This window comes from Pleuronectes platessa, chromosome 16 (assembly GCF_947347685.1).
Source record: "Pleuronectes platessa chromosome 16, fPlePla1.1, whole genome shotgun sequence".
Classification (NCBI taxonomy): Eukaryota; Metazoa; Chordata; class Actinopteri; order Pleuronectiformes; family Pleuronectidae; genus Pleuronectes; species Pleuronectes platessa.
This window is the reverse complement of record NC_070641.1, coordinates 25066548-25089303: the sequence shown is the minus strand read 5'-3', so window position 1 is coordinate 25089303 and position 22756 is coordinate 25066548. Positions and strand designations below refer to the sequence as shown.

The window sequence follows — 22756 nt, the reverse complement described above, 5'->3', positions numbered from 1 at the left end:
ACAAAGACAAAAGAGCGAAGTCTTAACATGAAAAGTGTCACAATGATCGGTTTTTATTAAAATTAGTAAAATACCTTTTATATACAGAGTTTAATCTGTTCATCTTAACTTTGTTCTGCATCTTTGAATACATATATTAACTCAATACTATCAAAACACACAGTATTGTGCAGATGTGTCGTCACAGCACATTCATCCTTAAACGTTTCATCAGAACCTGGTGGTTCTGTAAGTGTAGTCCCTCAGGGAAACATCCTGGGTCCTCTCAACTTTCCAATAGACCTCATTAAGATTTACAGAAAACTCCCAAAGACTTTCATCAGATAGATCCAGGGTGCATTTAGCCTAGCTTAGCACAAAGACAGGAAACAGTTTGTAAATTGTTTAGGTGGTACTTTGATGACGTAATATCTCGTCAATGTGATGACTCTCCAAAAACATCACTGTCACATCCAGAGTAACATTTTGACCAATGAAGGTTTCATGTAAAAAAATATACTTTATATAAACGTCTAATTTACCAGAATCAGTAAATGTCACATAGAACTCGAGATTGTATTCTCTGACTGAGACTCCCGAACAAGTCCATGTTCTGATTGATTGATTTTTCACTTTGGATAAAAGATTCTAAAGAATGAATCAATTTGATGATTGAGACACGATCATTAAACAAGATGAACGTCACAGTTTGAGGTGCTCAATGAAATATTCATCTAGCTCTTTGATAATTTAATTATTGCTCCAGACTTCATTATAGCCATGGTGACAGTACTGGCAAGCGTTTATAAATTAAATATTTGCTTGCTTATAATATTTAAATTGTTCCCTTTGTAATAAATTCAATTATTTATTTAAAAATTAGAATCACTTTTTTCTCAACATCATGACTGGAAACATGTCGTGATTCCAGTCATGACATGTTTCCAGGCACACCAGGGTCCACCTCCTGTTGTGACGCCATTTTCCAAAGATCAGACATCAGGTCAAAAATAACGTTGGAGAAGAAACAAGAGTCCAGAAATCCAGCGTATGACCTGAGTCACTCTCGATGGAATCCATAAAGCGTCACAGACATGAAAACATCTGTTCATGTTCACAATGAGCGAAAGTTCAGGTCTTCACCTGAGTGAGATGTTTCTCTGGTTTAAGCTCATGAGACATTTCACCCAATAGAGATGAAACACTTTGTGTTTTTAAGATTCCAATAAGCAAATCTCTTTGGGTAAGAGATGGAGTCCGGGCTCATTGGTCCACTGCGGCTCGTCTCGGTGGCTCCAGGTTCAATCCCTGTAAACATTTTGATGATGAGAGTTTGTGTCTCATGTTCTGAAGATTCATGTGTTTGTTCCATAGTTTCAATTGATCTGTTAGTTCTGGTTTCACGTTGTAATTTAGGGACTAAATTTTGTCTGACATGCGTCCCTCCTGTCGTCATCACCTACGTGGGCGGAGTCTACCTATACTTGACTCTGATTGGTCTGTAGATGGGCGTGTGGTCAGTTGGGCAGGTCATCTGGTTGCCATGGTAAAATCATGATGTATCACAAACAGTATCAGCACCTTCAGGTGCAGTACTATGATACTCCACAGTACTACAGTACTACACACTAGTTCAAATGAACGTCCTCGTGGTTCAAACATTATATCGTCGGAGTTGAAGACTGCAGCTGCTTCCTCTTCTTCTTCCTCATATTCTTCTTCTTTTTCTTCTACTGTTTAATTCTGTCTTTACCTCCCACTGATTGGTACAAAAGTCCAAACTATGCAACAAAATGTTTTCACTGCAAACCAACAGATCCTGGTTCAGTTTGCTCCAGACTCAGAACTCCTTTTCTACTCTGAGGAACCTTTCACACCTGATGTTCAGGTTCCGACTGAACTAAGGAGTCAGAAGCTCTGAGCCACACAAGGTGTGAACAAGTCCGGACGTTCTGTTTAAGGTTCTAGAACATTATATTCATAAGGTTTTCAGTTTCCATTCAAGTTAAATGTCAGAAATTCGTTACTAGGAGATTTTGTGAGTTGCCCGAGGTCTTGAGTGAGACTTGACATTTTACATTTGTCTTTTTCTTTGGGTTTTAAGGTCTGAAGTGAAGCCAAAGTTCTCCCTGAATCCTCTGGACAGTGTGGTCAGAGAGCTGTGTCGTGTGATCTTTCTAAACCAGAAGGTTTTGAAACTAGGTTGAATTTATTCTTGCACCAATTGAGAAATCTCAGGAGGTTTCAGCGCTGCGATGTTTTTTTCTGCAAAAAAAATAGAAGGAGGGTGTTTGTGAAGTTTTATATAAATTTTTATATTTTGTATTAAAGTGAGATATTTGGGGATTTAAATGAGCGGTTTGGTCTTTGTATGAGAAGCCAAGCTGGGTCCAAACTGATCCAGGGTTATATCAGGTTCTACCTGAATCATTCAAGTCACAGAGCTTCGAGAGGGTCAGAATGTGGCAGATGATCTTGAGAGAGTGAGATGATGATGTTTATCTACACAGATCCAGAGTTTTGTAGAAGTCTCTGACTTTGCTTAGAAACGGAACCATGTGACAGGAGGTGTAGGAGCTTCTCTGTCACTTCAGAAGATTATTGGCATTTCTGATGGTGCTCTGGCGCCCCCCAGAGGTTCTCTAATGGTTCTTGTAAATTCAACAGTAGGTTCTTCCTACGTCTGGGAAAAGACTAACTGAAACTCATTGAGCATGAGCTCTACAATCTGGCTCTGGAAAACCATGTTGATCGTCATGTTGGGGGACTCGGTCTGTGGGCGGAGCAACGTGGGTCCGAACACAATGGCGACGCTTTGAACCGACATCCTGTTGGAGTCCCTGTGCTCCGTCACCCTGGAGAGAGAGGTTCACTGTAAGTTCTGACATCATCAACTCACTTTGGAACAACGTTAGAGGAGTGACGACTCACAGACTTTAAATTAACCATGTGAACAAGTTTGAGAAATACATCCATATTTCAACCATGGAAAACATCTGTTCAAACAAATCCAGTGTGTAAAATAGTGGTTTAGAACATTTGTCTTCACTAATCAGAGCAGTTTCAGTCACATTTGTTTTATTTACAGACTCATATATGGTCCCTGTGATCTTTGATCTCTGAAATCAAATCAGTTCATTGGAGTCTGGTGGTGACATTTGGACCAAAGTTGAAGAAACTCCCTCAAGGTTTTCTTGGGATATAACGTTCAATAGAAAGAGACGGCCCGAACAAACTAAAACCATGATGCCTCTGGTCAAATGTGTCGCTGAGACATAATGAAACAAATCTTCCTCCTCTGATTTGTTTCCCAAGTCAGACCCTGATATTCTTCTGTATGTGAAGAGATTTATAATCGTGTACTTAGGTTATTTTGGACAAACCACACGCAGAACAAATGAAGGCAGTCGGCAGTAAACTCAAATCAACATTGGTGAGATAGAAAAAAGATCTGTTTAAAAATGACCCAAACGTAACTTGGATAAATGAGATCCAGAGAAACTGAGAAAAAAAACTTAGATCTGATCAAAAACATCAAATATTTACTGAATGTAAAAAAAACTAATGTGATTCTTTCACCTAATGTGATTCTAAAACAACATCGGAGAGAAGAACACATTTTTGTGCTAAACATTCTGTATTTGATGTCACCCTTTTGCAGGGTGACGTCTGAGTGTGTTGTCTGATCCTGGATTAACAGTTTCTGTGGAACCAGACTGAGACACTGGGAGCTGAAGGTGCTGTGACGTCTCAGAGGTGAAACTTCTTGATAAACTCTAGAATAAAACCAGTCCTGCTTCTCTGGCCTAGTTCGGCTTTAGGTTACACTCACTTGTGCAGGTGTTTGAACAGCAGCTCCATGGTGTCGTGATTTGGCAGAGGCAGCGATCGAACCAGGTCCTTCATGTAGGACACTCTCAGACTGTGGTCTGGAACTTCTGCATGGAAACAAACATAGTTGTGTTCACATGACAGATTCAACTCAGCAGATGTAGCTAACAAGTCCCGATGATCTTTACTCATGATGTGTTGATAACAAGCTTTTCTTTCATTGGGATTAAGGGAAAAAGGCGGAAAACACTTCATTTCTCTTTAATTAATCTGTCAATGAGATGTTTTCACACATGAACTGAACCACTGACATGTTCCTCACATGTTCTGCAGGTTCTGTCTGTGAGAACAAATGTGTGAGTCAGTGTCTCTGGACATGTTCTGGATCTTCTCCTGCAGCCTCCTGGTAGAATGTGTGTAACATGTCAGAGTCCATGTGAGGAACCAGCAGGACAATGTGTGGAAGCTTCCCAGTGAGCGAGTGGACGTGTTGATGAGGTTTCTAACACGTGACGTGAAACTGAAGAACACAAACATCTCCACCAATGTTAAGATGCATTACTGTCATCTAATGCATCGTCTTCCCACTCTTCAATTCTCCACGTCTCAAAAGGGGGTTAGGGTTGGGGTTATATTAAGGTAATTATTGACTTTATTATAAAACTAGAATCACCTCCTTGTGGTTATTTGTTTCCACCAATCAGAGCAGTTTATGTCTATGGGGTCACTAACCTTTAAACTTTTACCTCCAAAATCAAATTAGTTTATCTTTGATTCCAACTGAATATTTAAAGGAAATCTGAAGAAACATCATGTTCACAGGGATAGATGGACACGCGAAAACGTTAGGGTTACAGGAAGAAATATACAATGTGTGTCTCTGTGTGGTTTAAAGGTTTGTGTCACATTTGCGTTGTGTACAATGTGAGATGTATGCATTACTGACGGATAGCAGCGATGAACTTGTCGAAGCAGCTGAAGGGAAACAGTGGCTCCGGAAGCTCCCGCAAGAAAAGTTTCAGAGCTCCGGTGATCACGTGGATCTCCTGCCACAGTCCATCGTCCAGGTCCAGCTGCTCCTCTGCAGAGATGACAACAACGGATTTAAACACATCATCTGCATAGAGTCACACCTCAGGTCAACTCCTCACTTTTAAACTTTTTATTTCAGTTATAATCTTCCACGATGTTGAGTGTTCAGATATCAAGAACCCTCCTAGTGGTTAATCCTCAGAGAAGTCCACATGATGCATCATGGGAAACAACAGACTGACGTTTATTACCGTGATCAGCTTTATGTCGTAGTTTCTGGATCACAGCCAAGTTTCCACTGACTCTGTAGATACCGTCAACGTCCAGACCTGACACACACACACACACACACACACACACACACACACACACACACAAACACACACAAACACACACACACACACACAAACACACACAAACACACAAACACACACACAATATTTTCTTAATAATCTGCGAGTCTGAGTGAATGTCTGTGTGTGTGTGTGTGTGCATAAGTGTGTGTGTGTATGTGTACCTCTCCGTTCTACCACTCTGATACACTTCTGTAGAAATGTGGGGATGGTTGTGTGTTCTCTGTGACACAGTGTGTCCAGGTGACATCCGAACACATTATCTGAACCAGAGAGAGAACGTTACAGACAAACCGACGTGATGGAACATGTGTTCTACAGCATGGATGTTTAATCTGATTGGCTCAGACCTCTGATGTATCCTTTCTCTTTGACGCTTTGCAGCGTCGGCCGACGCTGGAGGAAGCGTCTGAGTTTGGTCCGAACTCGAGTCTGCTCAGAGTCAACCCCTGATGAACTCGTTGAGGCTGAAAACAAGAAAAATACCCCGGGTCAGTATCAATGAATCTGATTTAATGATGAACATTTGAAACGTCTCAGATGTCAGTTATTTTGGTGTCAGAAGAGACAGAATTACTTTTCTGTTGATCAACTACTCAAAAAGCTTGAAGGTGAAGTCGACTCACTAGTCTTCCTGCGCTCTTTGTCTTCTCTGTCCGACGCTGCGTCGTCCTCGTCCTCCGTCACCACATCGTGTTCCTGAAGCAGATCATAGATCTGTTTACACCACTTCTGCTGTAAGTGATGGTTGTGTTTGTATTTGTGTTTCTGTTCTGTTGGGTTTGTGTCTGACGCTGCATCGCGTTCCTGAATCAACGTTGTTGTGTTTGTCGGTTTCTGTTGTGTGGTTTCTGTTCTATGTGTAGTCATGTGGTGTCTGTTTGTTGTACCATTTCCTGTCTCTGTTTCATGTGCTGTCTATGTGTTGTCCATGTCGTGTGTGGTGTGGTGTTTGTGAGTGACGTCCTTGTGGTGTCTGTGTGTTGTGTCATTTCATGAGCGTGTGTCGTGTGGTGTGGTCTGTGTGTTGTGTACCAGTTGTCTGACGGCGTCCTGGATCACTTTGAGCCAGTCACTGATGATGCTCTCGGTGTCGTACTGCATCAGGAACTCACAACCCTGCCGAGTCTTTAGCTGCAAACAAACACAAACAAATGACACCATGGTCCCGCTGAGTCACTATGGTAACAGAGACACAGAAGGTAACACACATGTGGAGGACCAACAGCCTGTAAGCGTGGGAACAGGTCAGTACCTCCACAACGTTCTTCTTGGAGGACTTGTCTTTGGCCGCCCAGCTGACTGAAGAACCTCTCAGGTCCACCGTGTACTCTGGAACAATCTGTGACGCTTTGCTCTGGAAAACGGAACGTCGGATTAGTTGATACATTTAAAAACAGATGTTTTGATCTCATCATCATCTCTTTAATAAAAGTCTCAATGAATCCTGGAATCGGTCGGCCCTGAGATGTTGGAAAGAGTTTTCAATACATGACATGTGAGAACCTGAAGAGGGCTTCAGATCAATTATTACGGTTCATCCTGCGGGGAACATGAACCACTACCAGATCGGACAGTACTATGCATGAAGACTCTCGGGGTCAAGGGAAGTTCAGGAGTCGTACATGTGAACCTAGTGCATCATGTGACTCATAAAGTGACATCATCGCTGCTGAAACTCAAACCTGTCTGAAGACTTTATCTGCGAAATCCAGTGAGTGTTCAGGTGTGAAACTGGTTCTTACAGCGTTCCCAGTTGGAGCAGACTTGGGGTCTCTGTGGAAGGTGAGGATCCCACCATGCAGGACGGTCCAGGACTGACTCCAGTTCTTCCTGTCCAACAACAAGACAGACAGTCAGCGCCAAACTAAATGTCACCCTGATGTTAAAGTAGATCTAAAGAGAGGAAAATAAAATGTCTAAATCTGCATTCAACCATAAAATCCGTCCTGATTTTCTACAGAGTGAAGACATCATCGAAAAATACTGAGGCTCAGAGTTCAGTTTTTTTATTCTCACCTGATCCTTTTGCCGTTATCAACTACTTTGGTCTTATTGATGATTCCTGCTTTCTCCAGCTGGTGGCCCTGTAGACACATTACAGCTTTAAAATGAGACTACTGTGTGTGTGTGTCTGTGTGTGTGTGTGTGGGGGGGGGGGGGGGTTGTGGTTGTGTGTGTGTGTGTGTGTGTGTCTGTGTGTGTTGTTGTTCTTCCTCCCTGAAGGCTGTTACCCTCGAACCGCCTTTAGAAACAGAACTCCCTGAAGAAACCTTAATAACCCCTGGAACTTCATCAAGGAGCATCACTAGTCCTTAGTTATTTCTAGACTGCCACTCTCTACCACTCAATAATTCTCATCATAGATTCCAAGTGACGTCATTAATTGTTCTCTAGTATACCTTGAGTCTCCCAGGACTCCTTCAATATAACCTATATAAGACAAGTCTCTAGGACAGCATTCTTCCACCTGCACAACATTAGGAACATTAGGAACAGCCTGTCTCAGAAGGATGCTGAGAAAACTGTCCTCTAGACTGGATTACTTTAACTTTCTATTATCAGGACGTCCCAGTAAGTCTTAAAAGCATCCAGTTGGTCCAAGATCACACGCGTTCTGACAGGAACTAGAATGAGAGATCATATTACTGCTCTGAGCTTCTCTGCATTGGCTCCCTGTCAAATTCAGAGGTAGAACCTTCAGCTACCAGGCTCCTCTCCTGTGGAACCAACTCTCACTCTGGTTCTTCAATCAGACACCATCTCTACATTTAAGGTTAAACTTAAAATGTTCCTCTTTGATAAAGTCTATAGCTCTTCATCAGGTCCTGAAACATCTCTTAGTTATGCTGCTATAGGTCTAGACTAATAGAGAACTCCCATCATGCACTGAGAAATTCTCACTCTATATATCTCCAGTAAATCCTCCCCTTAAAATTGCAAACCTTCAAGGATCCACATACAATCCTGATGGAGCCTTAGAACCTAGTGGAGGGTTGTTAAACCTCCTCAGTGACCCATTTAAAAGTACCCAACAAAACCTTTAAGGACCTATGTACTCTAAACCAGGATCCTTAACTTGGACCCTCTAAAACCACTATCTACTGATCCCAAGTTCTAAGGTCTCCTAAAGAACTCAAATAAGCTCCTGTAGTTGCCTTTAAGAGACCAGGACAACCTCCTTAGTTCCAACATAAACTTTATGAAGCTCTTTATCTCTTGAGAAGTGATTGACTGTCCGACTTAACATCTGAATTATTCATTCTTGTTCTAGATTTTGTCGGTCCTGATCCAGGACTTCAGTATGTGGTCTCTGCAGTATGTAGTTTGAGGTCTCTGCAGGTACCAAGTTCTACCCACAGGATCACAGTTGGTTCTTGATCCAGTCTGTGGTCTTTACATCAGTCAGCTACAGGATCCCTGAACTAAACATTGTTTGGTCTCAAGAGCTAAATGATATTTTAAAACTCAAACCAGAATGAGATTCCACCCCCAGCTTCTTCAGATTTGAAGATATAACAGTCTGACCTGCTGGTGGCACCAAGAGGATCAACAAAGTCAGTGTCTGACCCAAGAATCATGAGAATTCATTTTGAGAACACGCTGTTAGCATAGCTACAACCATAAACTATGTTCGGTAAATAACTAACAGACGAGCTGCTAGTTTTTCAGAACCACCCACCAGGAGAACCACCACATAACCCAACCATTGTTTCAGAACATTTTTCTGGACAGAGACAACCCAACAGACACCCAGCACCCAGTGGCCAATCAGGGCCCAGGACCTACATGCAGCTGGTGGGAGTCTGTGCTCCGATTGGACAGATTCCTCTTCAGTCTGTGCCTATCAGAGAACTTGATGAGGAAGAACAAGATGACATCACAATGTGTTAACGAAACAATGAATGAATAAATGAGACAGGTGTGAGACAGGTGTGAGGAATGTTGTGAGACAGCTGTGAGACAGGTGAGAAGAATGTTGTGAAGACAGCTGTGAGACAGGTGAGGAGACAGGTGTGAAATAGGTGAGGAGACAGGTGTGAAGAATGTTGTGAAGATAGCTGTGAGACAGGTGTGAGACAGGTGTGAGAAATGTTGTGAAGACAGCTGTGAGACAGGTGTGAGACAGGTGAGGAGACAGGTGTGAAGAATGTTGTGAAGACAGCTGTGAGACAGGTGTGAGACAGGTGAGGAGACAGGTGTGAAACAGGTGAGGAGACAGGTGTGAGGAATGTTGTGAAGATAGCTGTGAGACAGGTGTGAGACAGGTGTGAGGAATGTTGTGAAGACAGCTGTGAGACAGGTGTGAGACAGGTGAGGAGACAGGTGTGAAGAATGTTGTGAAGACAGCTGTGAGACAGGTGTGAGACAGGTGAGGAGACAGGTGTGAAACAGGTGAGGAGACAGGTGTGAGGAATGTTGTGAAGACAGCTGTGAGACAGGTGAGGAGACAGGTGTGAAGAATGTTGTGAAGATAGCTGTGAGACAGGTGTGAGACAGGTGTGAGGAATGTTGTGAAGACAGCTGTGAGACAGGTGTGAGACAGGTGAGGAGACAGGTGTGAAGAATGTTGTGAAGACAGCTGTGAGACAGGTGTGAGACAGGTGAGGAGACAGCTGTGAGACAGGTGAGGAGACATATGAGGAGACAGGTGTAAAACAGGTGAGGAGACAGGTGTGAGGAATGTTGTGAAGACAGCTGTGAGACAGGTGAGGAGACAGGTGTGAAGAATGTTGTGAAGATAGCTGTGAGACAGGTGTGAGACAGGTGAGAAGAATGTTGTGAAGACAGGTGTGAGACAGGTGTGAGACAGGTGTGAGACAGCTGTGAGACAGGTGTGAGACAGCTGTGAGGAGACAGGTGTGAAGAATGTTGTGAAGACAGGTGTGAGACAGCTGTGAGACAGGTGAGGAGACAGGTGTGAGACAGCTGTGAGACAGGTGAGGAGACAGGTGTGAGACAGCTGTGAGGAGACAGGTGTGAAGAATGTTGTGAAGACAGGTGTGAGACAGCTGTGAGACAGGTGTGAGACAGGTGAGGAGACAGGTGAGGAGACAGGTGAGGAGACAGGTGAGGAGACAGGTGAGGAGACAGGTGAGGAGACAGGTGTGAAGACAGGTGTGAGACAGCTGTGAGACAGGTGTGAGACAGGTGAGGAGACAGGTGAGGAGACAGGTGTGAGACAGGTGAGGAGACAGGTGAGGAGACAGGTGAGGAGACAGGTGAGGAGACAGCTGTGTTTACCTGTGAACCGTCGGGCGAGAGTCTTCTATTCATCACCTCCGTGAGGTCAGACACGTTTCTCCTGTGACCGAGAGCAAACGTCTGAAACAGATGGAAGAGGAAACATAAGTTCAGTCATATAATAAACTATTGATTAAATGATTGATTAAATGATTGATTCAGTCATTGATTGCGTCAGAGAAGGTTCTTTATATGTTTGTGTCACTCACGTCTTCGGCCACACTGTGTCTCCAGCTCCTGACTTGCAGAGACGCTCCCTCCTCAGAAACTCCGTCTCCTGTCGTCCTTTGTGGCTGAAACCATCAAGGACACATTGGATTCATCAGCGAAAGATCAGGAGCATGAACTGATCGATCTATTGATTGATTGATTACCTCCTGCATCCTCAACTGGGAGGAGCTTCCATCTTTCAACTCCATCTGAACTCTGGGAATCAGACCAGCAGGCTGCTGAGGACTCTGGGAAGACAATTGACAGACTACAGATGAAATGTGTGTGTGTGTGTGTGTGTGTGTGTGTGTGTGTGTGTGTGTGTGTGTGTGTGTGTGTGTGTGTGAGAGTGTGTGTGTGAGTGTGTGTGTGTGTGTGTGTGTGTGTGTGTGTGTGTGTGTGTGTGTGTGTGTGTGTGTGTGTGTGTGTGTGTGTGTGTGTGTGTGTGTGTGAGAGTGTGAGAGTGTGTGTGTGAGTGTGTGTGTGAGTGTGAGTGTGAGTATGAGAGTGTGTGTGTGAGCTTACCGTTGTAAACACAGTGTCATTAGCTCCCTCTACAGGATAATCTTCCTCTGGCAGTGGAGGCTAAGGTTTAATGAAAGAAACAACATAGTTTACGTCACGTCTCCAGATGCAAACACTGCCATCTATTGGTGATGACATTAATTGCAGTCAGATTCTGTGTATCTAGTTCCAATCCTGACTCAGTCAGTCAATCACTTCGTCTGGTTGTTAAATCATCAAATTACATTACATTATTTTAGTTGACGCTTTTATCCAAAGCGACTTACATTAAGTGAATCAACCATGAGGAAACAAAACAGAACAACAACAATCAAGTAGAAATGTGAACCAAAGTGATCTGACATCAGAGAGATAACAATGACCTGAAAGGACAGAAACCATCTTTATAAACATTTATTTAACGTTATTTTGGTTGTGTTCATGTCCCATCTATTAACATGGAGGTTGATGACCAGTACTGCAGCCAGATGCCAGTACCCAAAGAACATTGAATAAATGTTTGGGAATAAAAAACTGTCTTAAAGGTTATTTCCAATTATTGGATATGGACTCTGTGTATCAGTACAGTTTAGAAAGATTAAAAAGGTATATTTGAGTATTCATTATTGGTAGCTTAACAACGCTAGCATGCTGGCTACTGCTTATGCTAATGTTAATGCTACTGATACTGAGATGCTGCAACCAATGTTGTTAACATAGCAGATGACAAGTATAACTGTATGTCCCTCATTGGTGCATGTTAACTGTTTGCCACCTTATATATTACAGGGCATAGGGTAACAGTTCTGTTGACTGTATTGTTATTATAGTTTTCTTCTGCCATCGTACCGGGCTGTCGTCATGCTCCCTGCTGTGCGACCAAAGGGGAGAGGAGGGGGAGAGGGGTTCAGGTGCAGTCCAGGATGTGGCTCGTGTGATTGGGTTGAAATAGTAAAATCTCCCAGAGGCTTCGTCCAGTAGCGGCTCCCAACAACAAGCATCCTGAGAGGAACCATGTTAGTAGAGAGGGCACAGCTCGACTCACCTCAACTGACTTGACTTCACCTAACTAGACTGGAGTACACCTAACTTTACCTAACCACGCCTAACTAGACTTACTTAAACCTGACTAGACTAACCTTCACTTTACTTGACTTATCTTCAACTAACTAGATATTCACTAACATCCATGTAACAAGCAGTGATTGAAATCCACTCTATGAATGAACAGGTGAATGTACCTGAGAGGAGGCGGGGGGGAGCAGCGGTGAAGGGGAGGCCAGTGCAGCAGGGGGCGCTGTGGGGCTGTGGGGGTCGGTCCAGGTTGTTTGTCTCGTCACAGGATGGAAATAAAACCTCCTCCCGCTGTCGTGGTCCGTGTGAACCTGAGCAGAGAGACCAATAAGCTGCTTCTGTGTTCAGGTGCACTCGTGTTACAATGTCATTGTACCTGAGTTTAATGACAATAAAGATCTATGAATTTGAATATTTCTACTGCGTTCAGGTTTATTTATTTAGTCTGTATTTTATCTGAGGAATTAAAAACAAATGACCTCTTTCCATATTCTCTCCCTAACCCGATAAAAACGTTTAACAGAAAATAACGTTTCTGTTATCAGACCAAGTGGCAACCTACCATGATGTCACCCATTGGTTTGTGAACTGGTTTTATGAGGCATAGTTCTGAGTTTGATCAGCGCCATCTAGGCGGTTTGGAGCCAGGCTATGTTACCATATTTGGATAAAAGGGAGGAGCTGGGTCTGAACTCGGACCTCTCAACCCGGAGTGTAAACACGCCCACCTACACCGGCTAGCTGCTAACACAGTTAGCTTCCATCATCTGAGGTAAAGTTCATGTTTAATAATGTGAAAAGCCAGTGGTGTCCACGTATTTCAGAGTTGTAGCTGAGGAGAGAGTTTTTGTTAACATTAAATAGTGTGTTACACTATTTAATGTAAATCTGTTTTAATCTGCAGAACATGAAGAGACGTCAGAACAGATGTGAGCTGCTACATGAACAGTGATGAAAATGGCTCTTGGATTGTTTGCATCTTTCCTCCATCACCATCATTAGTCAAACAGTGCTGTAATATTTATATAAATACTACTTTACTATTGTGCTTTCTCATTTCTAACACTTCTACTGTAAACGATACTCACTTAATACTAAGCACTACAGATTCATCTTCCTACAGTGAAGATCATGTTGACCTGGATCCAAAGCTATATTACATTTTTTGTTGGATTATAAATTAATTAATGTAGTTTAATGTGCAATAAATGTATCTATGAAACAAATGTACTACTCATGATTGTAAGGGAACAACTGGTATAAAGTAACAGCAACATTCACAGTATTGAAATCAAACAGGAACACTTTGATGAATGTGTTGTTGGCATTTCAAATGAATAACAGGCTTTTTATATTTTGGTTTTGATCAAATTAATCGTCGATTGATAAATAAGGAAAAGAGTAAATGTGAAAAAAGCAGGCAAGTCATCTGTAGTCAATGGAAAATGTACTTAGTACAGTTTAATGATAAATATCACAGGTTAAGTCTAAAATTAGTCACCTTTATCTAATGCATACTTTAAAGCGTTAACAGCAGTAAACATTTGTTATACAAGTCACAATTCATCAAGGTGAACTTCAGGTTGTACAGTCCCACCAGGACTGGGGGGTTCGGAGGCTGGACAGGTCCCAGCTGGGGGGGGCTGACAGATGACATCATACGGGGGAGGTTCGATAAGACATTTCTTAGAATGGACTGAGAGAAAAAGTCAGTGAATTGACTGTTTTCATACTTTGAGGCCCCCTACTGACCCCTTCAAATAATAACGGATAATAAAAGCCCAGAAAATATATTTTACACAATATGGGCCCTTTGGAAATGTTACTACCACCTATAAAACAGCAGAAATTAAGTCAAAGGTCAAAACTGAATCTGAGGAGATAGAGAATAAAACACAAAGTTCTGTTACTCTGTCATCTCAGAGGAAAATGTAGATGCATATTGAAATCATCTCATTACATAATTCACGATGTTATCCAGTCTCTCTCCTCCATATCCTAAAGAATGCCACCAGATATTCTGGTCCATACAGGAGTTCTTCCTGCTGTTGACTCCAGTCATCTGATCAACTACAGCTTCAGTCCTTCAGCCTCTGGTAGATTCATGGAGGTTCAAAAAACACGTCAGCAGAGAGAAATAGACAAATAATGAATTAGTTGGTTACAGTCACACAATGTCACATCACAATTAAATAATCAGATTCAAGTATAATAAAGACGGGGGGACCAAGGAATCCAGCATCCACAGCCCAGGAGAAATCATAAAGCTGAATGTAAAGAAGTTAACTTTCTGTGTGTTTTCCCTGCACAGTCAGTTTAATGTGAAAGCTTCACTACATAACCTGATTAACTTTAGACATACGGCAGTGATCCACACAAAACACAGAAAGTCGATGCTACTGTTGAACCATATGTTACTAAACATTATGTTAAACTGAACTTCATCACGTCCTCGTGGACCTGATTAACACAGGTTAGCTGCCCTGTGGGAACCCATAGGCCCAGCGAAGCTATCGGCTAACTAGCTAGCTTTGTTAGCATCGTAATTCTCATTTACTGGGACAGTAGCTAGCATGCTAACAGCTTCCTCTTCTCCGATCAGAACACATAGAAACACATGTGAGGATGTTAATAAAACAAGAGTTTACTCACCGACAAACCGGCGACATCAGCTCCTCCGTGTCTGTTCCTGAAGAACAAGTCTTTAACCCGGTGAACTCTAAACTAATAGCCGAAGCTAAATCAATAAGGTCCTAGCCCGATGCTCAGGCCCAATAAAGACACACTAACAGTTAACGTGTTGGCGTTAAAACCGTCTCCAGCGACTGATACCGACAGAATCACAGTGAAAGTGAGAGAAGTGGGTGAACACGGTGTACACAGAGATCCTGTTCCGGTGATTCTCTCTCGCGCGTGACCCAGCAGCTGCTGCCCGTCCATCAGGGCTAAGGTCAAAGAGACATGCCTCCATAGTTAACACATTTTTTGCTCTAATATATAGTTGATTAGGAAATTATTTTCAGAAGGACCACCAGATCTCTTATAAGACCGGAATGTCAAGCAGATGAGACCATAATCAACCGTGGTTCATTTTTTTAGTATTTCATGGGAGAAAGTGGCGGTTTTAAAATGGCCGTTTATGGAGCCAGAGTTTTCTTGGAGCCAGTTGACCCAGCTGGATCCCCGGCACTATTTCACTTTTAAGCAATTCTACATAGGCTTCGTCTTTTGGAACCAGAACCTACATCCATTTTTATATAAAGTCTATGGATCAAACACTGAACTATTAAAAATGACCTGGAACTAAAACTTTGTGAGTCGTGTTGAAGTGTCTTTGAGCAGGGCAGTGAAGTGTCACCTGAGCTGGAACTGGACCTGAACTGCTCAGGTGACATGTGATGAAACTTTAATCACCTCAATTCAACGGAAAGTTAAAGTGTGAAATCTGATTAATTGTTCAGGATGAAGAGGAAGAAAAATATGAAATACACGACTTCATCAAGATCAAAACACAGTCAGATACAAAAACTGTGAGAATGAACCGACACTGATAAATAAAATGTAATATCTTAATTAAATTAAAATATATGTTAGTGTCTCAGCAACAGACTGCCAGAGGTACGAGGTTGCCTTACCTGCCACTCATCCTGCAGGCTGATGGGGGAGGCGGGGCTTTTTATATCAGAAGAAGAAACTGAAGAAGGAGAAGGGGTGTGGCCTGTAGGGAAGGGGGCGGGCTCGGTTGGAGGTGGCGGAATAAGGAAGTCGTCAGAGTCGTGAGACGTTTTCTTCACAGAGATGTTTGCATAGATGGGTGAGATATGGCCGAGCGAGCTGTGGTCCTGTGGAGAGAGAGAGGGTAGCTACAGTTACGAGTTCAGTTCGAAGGATTTAGTGACATCTAGTGGTGAAGTTACATGTTACAACAAACCCTCACAGAAGCTACAGTGGCCTTCGGGTGACACAACACAGCTGCTCTGTAGCAAAACGTCATAATGTGAGAAGGAGGAGCCTGATATAACAAAGATGCTCAGAGTCAGCTGACATCACCCTGATGAAATTATTTGACATTTTCTGATGACTGATCCTGGGTCCTGATGAGGCATAGTTCAACCTGAGCCATGTGACTTCAGGTCGTCCCTGAACGTCACAGGGGACAGACCACATTACACCAGGATCAGGTGTCTTCTCCAAATATCTGACCGTGGTCAGAGGTCAAACTTAAAACTTCAAAATTAACCTAAACACACTTCCTGTCCCCTCAGCTGACCACTTCTGATAGTTGAGTTCAGGACCTGTGACCCATAATGCCTCTGTGATATTAGGATAGGGATATTATTGTGTCCAACTGAGACTGAAGCTGCGTCATGTTGTCTCCCTAAAGATCCCTCTGTAGCCCCTCCCCTCACTACCTGTCAGACTGGAGACTGACAGGTATGAATGATATATAAATGATCATGAAACCTGCTTCAATATTCACACACACACACACACACACACACACACACACACACACACACACACACACACACACACACACACACACACACACACACACACACACACACACACACACACACACACACACACACACACACACACACACACACACACACACACGGGGGTCAGGTGTCAATGTCTCAAAGAGCTCAATTTATCGTTATTATTGTTTTTTTACTTGATTTGTTTTCCAAAGTGATTTTTTTACAGTCCATGGAGAGCAGCTGAAACATGCAAAATAACCGACTCTTAACCGAACCAGTCAGACCAGATCACTCACACACGCATGTCTTTCTATAGTTGTGAGGACAATCATTGGCATAAGACATTCCCTAATCCTAATTCTAACGCTAACAACAAGTCGTCCTCTCACAGTTTCCTGTCTGACCCAGAACACATCCTGCCAGCTGTGACATCACTACATCCTGCTGACCTCATCACATCCTGCTGTGACATCAGCAGGCACACACATGTTCTGAGACCGGCAAATTAGAGGAGAATTAAACAAGATCTGCTGATGACTATGTGAACAAACTTCCCAGCATGCTTTGTTTGCATGGAGATTTGTTTTGTAGTTTGAACTCTAAAATCACCATGTCACCATCGATTGTCTCCACAAACCTGGAACTAACAGATAACAGCGTCACAGTCTGCAGAACATTTAGATTTCACAGTGAAGTTGACCGTTGACCTTTTGGATAACCCCAACCCTAACCCAGAGTTGGACATTTCCAACACACACTCGCAGTGGTAGACCATCACAACAGAGACAACAGAATCCAATGTCCTGTCCTGGTTAGGATCTAGCGTCTCAGGTGTCTTACCTGTGTGGGAGCTGGGGCAGTTGCAAGTTCAGGACCAGGTCCAGGACTCACTCTTTCTCTAACCAGAACCTCCAGATCCAGGTTCAGGTCTTGAATGGACTCATAAATGTGGTTTGAATCTTGCTCCTTCAGTAAATCCTCCTCCTCCTTGCTGCTCTCCTCCACGCTCATCTCCTCCTCTTCCTCCTCCTCAGGCTCCATCAGGGAATCCTGGTGGTCAGGGCAAATTTCTGACAATGAGCATGTGCTTTGGATATCATCATTGGGGGGGACTATGGGGACCACAGGGACCACTGGCATCTCTACAGGTATGGCTTGGTTCTGGGGCCGTGATGCAGAGAGCGGGTCTGCTGGACTGAAGGTGGGAAGTCGTGGTTTTACAGAGTCCTTGTGGTCATCCAGGCACCCCGGCACAAGGGGCTGTTTTTTGCTCAGACCACCTTTGGTGATGTATGTATTCCTGCTGGTTGTTGCGGTCCCAGTCTCTGCAGGACCACCAAGAGGGTTGCTGGTCTGAACCAGCTGCGACAGGTCATGAAAATCCAACGGGACGCCAAATGTCGACATGCGGTTCTCAGTCTTACGGTACCCAGTAGATGCATCTGGCTTGAGCCGGATTGTCACCTCGTCCCCTTGTTTGATTCTGTTCCCATTGGATTCCTCCAGAGTCTTTGGAACGGGAATGGGCACAGGGACTGGGGCAGCCACAGGAACCGACACTGGCTCAGCACTGGTTGGATCATCAAAATCCAAGGGGGAGGGGAAATCCACTGGCAGCTCCTTGACGTACTTGGCAGGGATGTAAAATGGCTTCGAGCTGCTGTCACGCCGAACTTGCCACCAGTGGTCATTGGTCTTTGCCAGCAGTACATATCGCTCATTGGGTTTGATGGAGACCAGCACCCCGTCCCGACCCTGGTACTCATACTCAAACTCCACCAGGATCAGACCAAGCCCTGAAAAAATTAGACCGATCAGGGGATCAGAATAATGAAGAGCCATGTGATATCAATAGGCATTAACGCTAATTCTAACTCTCTAGCTGATTATGCTAACATAACTATTGCTACTTTACAGGCTGCTAAAATTACTAATGCTAACATAACTACTGCTCGTTTAACTACTGCTTACATTACTGCTGCTAACATTAATACTCTTAACATTATTACTGCTACTTTAACTAGCATAACTACTGTTGTGTCTAAAAGTTTAACAACAAATTTAAAAGAACTAACCTTTGCCAAACACGGAGGATGTCGCCGCCATTGGGGATGACCCTTGGCTCCTCAGACCACACCCCCTCAGGTAGTTAGGCAGGTGAATCTGATGGTGAGGGGTCACAGGTCACACCTCACCAGGAGCCCCTTTAGAGAGAGAAAACTGTGATCAGGGCGGATTCATCAGAAACTGTTGAGGTGGTGAAGAAGACATGAATCCAACATTCCCAGTGTCAGTGAAGTGGATGACGTGAACACAAGTTAACACAAATGACTTGAGTCAGGTTGGATAAACCTGAGTTGCTGAAACCAGACGGAAGCCTGGTGTCAGTGACATTGTGACGATGATGTGAACCAGGACGTTCATCAGTTCACATTCTGACAAAGTGTGAACGGACACACGTTCACTTGTTTGGCTGCTGGTGTCACATCCCGACACTGAACAGCAACCTAAAGGTTCCAGCAGCTCGGTGAACGTTACTCTAACTCAGGTTCATTCCATCAGGGTTTGTCTGCAGATGAAGACCAGATTCCTTCACTTTATCTTAACCCTCATTTATGGTCAACGTTCGATTCGCATACAGGAAGAGGCGGAGCAGTACCACCTGAAATCATTGGGGGGCAGTGTAGTTTATGTAAGATGACCAGAGAGAGAACTACAGATGTCTATATCATTATTACATCCTAGTATGTCAGTAGTAGGAAGTATGTGATGGGTACATGGTTTGAAACAGACTCATGTATCTGTTTCACTTGTGAAGTCAAAATAATGGAGTTCAGTGCGTGACAACACAAAACCCAAGAGAGGAATGAGAGTTATGTGTTTCTCCTTCGTGTCAGAACAAGTCAAACGGATCCCGACTCATCTTTTCACCGAGGGTTAAAGACTTTGTCTACATGTGACAGAGCCTGACGCAGCAGCATTAGTGGAAGGACGTCCTGTATCACACAAGCAACGTTAAACACTTATGGAGCTTAATTCAAGCCAAACCTCACAAAACAAAGCATGTTTTACAAATATCCTACCATTCACTTACAAACTGTTTGTTTTGCTAATACAAAATGCACCTGAAAAACAAACGCACTTCTTGTTTCTAATAAATGATGCTTCAGAAACAAATACAATTGAGCAATTCTCCCTCCAGACAACAACAGCAGGGGGCGCTGTGAGCCAACACACAGGCAGAGCAGACAGTCGGTCGGGTGCAGGTTAATATGTGGTTGGACAATTCCGATTAGTCCAGTTCAGTTACCACATATCTAACAGAGACAGAAATCTGAGATACTTTCATTATTCCAGTTTCACATCGGTCACATGTTAGAAACCTCAACACGTCCAAACGCTAACTGTGAACTTTCCAGATACTTTAACAAGACGCTGCAGGAAGGTTCCAGAAAATCACAAAAACACAAACAATCACATGTTCACGTGTTGTTCAGGAGCCTCTTGGCAAGGCATCTCTCTGTCAAGAGAGATGCACACAGACACACACACAAACACTAAAGGTTAGTAACAAAAATGTGCTCACACTTTAAGTAGTCTTCACAAAGATAGATGTAAAACACACACACACACACACACACACACACACACACACACACACACACACACACACACACACACACACACACACACACACACACACACACACACACACACACACACACACACACACACACACACACACACAACAATAGCAAGAGGCAGATCTCCGACCTTTCTATTTACAAAGGGAAGTGTCTGCTCTTCCTGTCTGCTACAAGCACCGCCCACCAGGCTGTGTGGACTCCACCCCTCAGTGACATCACAGTATGTGTGTTTCCTGTCTTTGTGATTCTGTTCTGAATGTTTGTCCCACACTGATCTATCACCTATAACTGATCAATAACTCTGATCTGATGTCTGCTGCTGCTGGTTGAGTCGTCAGATGTAGAACCTGACGTTTCTGATCAGAAGTCAAACACTGAACCTGTGTCAGTGACGGGCCCTTTAAGAGTCTGAGTCACACACACCTGAGCCAGGTGTGTTTCAGGTGTGTGTGTGTGTCTGTGCGGAAGATCTGATATGCTGGAATGCTGCCCCCCCCTCCCCCTCTTTCTCTCTCTGTTTTTCTCTGCCACACCCACACCAACCGGCTGGTATGTAACACACACACAAACACACACACACTGTTCGGCCGCAGGACTGAAGTGTGTGTGAAAATAAACCGAACTGTCAATCATCAAACCGAGGTCAGGCGCCTGTGGCAGGACACGCCCCGTCAACCAATCAGAAGAGAGGAAGAATTTAAAGGAGAAACTGCCTCTGCTGCCCACAGGGTGTTGAATGACATCATAAACCCGACAGCCACTGTTTTCAACAAGATTGTTTCAAATAAACTAGAATATTCAGAGAGCGCACAGCAAATCCTCCTCAGTGATTGGTCGTCAGCTGATAGTCAGCATCCAATAGGAAGAAGCTCCAACATCGGAGATGAGGACATCAAACAGCAGGTCACCATGGCAATAGTCCTGATGATCCCCTTCTTGAAGCGGAAAAGTCCTCTAGTGATCCTGGAACCTCCTCAGAGCCCAGCAGGAGCCCACCAGGAGCCCAGCAGGAGCCCACCAGGAGCCCAGCAGGAGCCCACCAGGAGCCCAGCAGGAGCCCACCAGGAGCCCAGCAGGAGCCCACCAGGAGCCCAGCAGGAGCCCAGCAGGAGCCCAGCAGGAGCCCACCAGGAGCCCAGCAGGAGCCCACCAGGAGCCCACCAGGAGCCCAGCAGGAGCCCACCAGGAGCCCAGCAGGAGCCCACCAGGAGCCCAGCAGGAGCCCACCAGGAGCCCACCAGGAGCCCAGCAGGAGCCCAGCAGGAGCCCACCAGGAGCCCACCAGGAGCCCAGCAGGAGTCCACGGACCTCCAACCTGCATGATCTCCTCCTGAGTGATCTACATTCAATCTACACTTAAATTAGTTTTTGTGAAAAGAGTCTGAATCATGTTTCTGTCTAATGCTTTTACAGAATGCATCTTTAAATTCTATAGGACACTGATTGTATAGATGTTGTAATGTGCTCTTCAAAGTACAGTGTTTGTGGTACACAAAGAAATAAATACTATATTGTCCATACAACGTTCTGGAACCAGTGTAAACCAAACCACCTCAAGAAAAGTTCCAAACGTTTATCCTCATTCGTTATTGAACACGTTACAGACGTTTCCACACAGGAAACCTTAAAGAGTTAATTTCTAGTCGAGCGAAACACCTTCGAGCCAACAACACACACACACACACACAGACTTTCACCCTGTATGATTATAGAGGCCCCACAGTATCAATGTTGGAACAGGTCCCCATACCGTGGGTTTAACAAACACAGAGAACTGTTGAAATCCAGCTTTAGAGAGTTTTACCTGCAGTGAAGCTCGGACCCACTCATCCTGTTCTTCTCTCTTCTGGTCCTGAAGGGCTGAGTCCAAGTCACACAAACAGGTTCCTCCTCTCTCTGGCCCCGCCCATCTGTGACCGACCAGTCCCGTCTTGTTGCACCAGCCCAGTTACATCCTGATTGGTTCACACCTGCAGATCAACAGCGCCCTCTGGCCACACTCTTCAGGTGGTGCATCATTTGGATCAGGTGTTATCTAAACTTCATAGTGTTGGATGAATGAAGCAAGAATCATTTTGCTCACGCAAAAATAAAAAGTAATTAAATTAAAAAAGAAATCTCACACATCACAAATTAAAATATTATGTGAATAAATTCATTTTTAAATACTGACGATATAAAAATACATAAAACAAAAGGAAATAACTGCTGACACAAATTGCATTCAAGGCTTAGGGTTATAAAAAAGATAAAGAAGAAGTAGCTTTATTGTTCAAGACATACAAGGAATCGATACGACGTTTCCCACTCTCCCCCAGTGAAACATATAAAGTGCACAGTCACAACAGATAACACAAGACATTTCCTAATACTAAGTAAACATACAGATTTTTTTAGT

At 43.8% G+C, this 22756-nt stretch overlaps 1 protein-coding gene across 4 annotated transcripts; it reads right to left on the bottom strand.

Moving 5' to 3' along the window:
• Positions 1-30: 30 nt before the first annotated feature.
• arhgap27l (Rho GTPase activating protein 27, like) lies at positions 31-22263 on the bottom strand. 4 transcript variants are annotated; one of them, XM_053442710.1, is made up of 22 exons: positions 22163-22263; positions 18787-18915; positions 17552-18507; positions 15863-16069; positions 12395-12538; positions 12003-12155; positions 11175-11234; positions 10814-10897; positions 10649-10732; positions 10440-10520; positions 8985-9050; positions 7215-7282; positions 6941-7028; positions 6451-6552; positions 6231-6329; positions 5822-5894; positions 5546-5662; positions 5360-5458; positions 5094-5171; positions 4757-4891; positions 3812-3917; positions 31-2834 (listed from the first exon to the last, which is right to left on the bottom strand). In XM_053442710.1, the coding sequence occupies exons 2-22, from the start codon at positions 18815-18817 to the stop codon at positions 2657-2659; spliced, it is 3009 nt and encodes a 1002-aa protein (XP_053298685.1). In that variant the 5' UTR covers positions 18818-18915; positions 22163-22263; the 3' UTR covers positions 31-2656. The 4 variants fall into 4 exon arrangements, with proteins under 4 accessions (XP_053298685.1, XP_053298686.1, XP_053298687.1 ...); XM_053442711.1 differs by lacking the exon at positions 22163-22263 and adding an exon at positions 20298-20511; XM_053442712.1 differs by lacking the exon at positions 8985-9050.
• Between the last annotated feature and the right edge of the window lie 493 nt (positions 22264-22756).

What these genes read in the sequence shown, in the direction of transcription:
- arhgap27l (XM_053442710.1), bottom strand. Translation starts at nt 18,817, where the DNA reads ATGGCGGCGACATCCTCCGTGTTTGGCAAAG. An exon ending in CAGACTCCCACCAGCTGCAT is followed by an intron (nt 7,283 to 8,984) that starts GTAGGTCCTGGG and finishes ATGTGTCTACAG; the next exon opens with GGCCACCAGCTGGAGAAAGC. An exon ending in CAAGTTCATCGCTGCTATCC is followed by an intron (nt 3,918 to 4,756) that starts GTCAGTAATGCA and finishes GTTTCCATGCAG; the next exon opens with AAGTTCCAGACCACAGTCTG.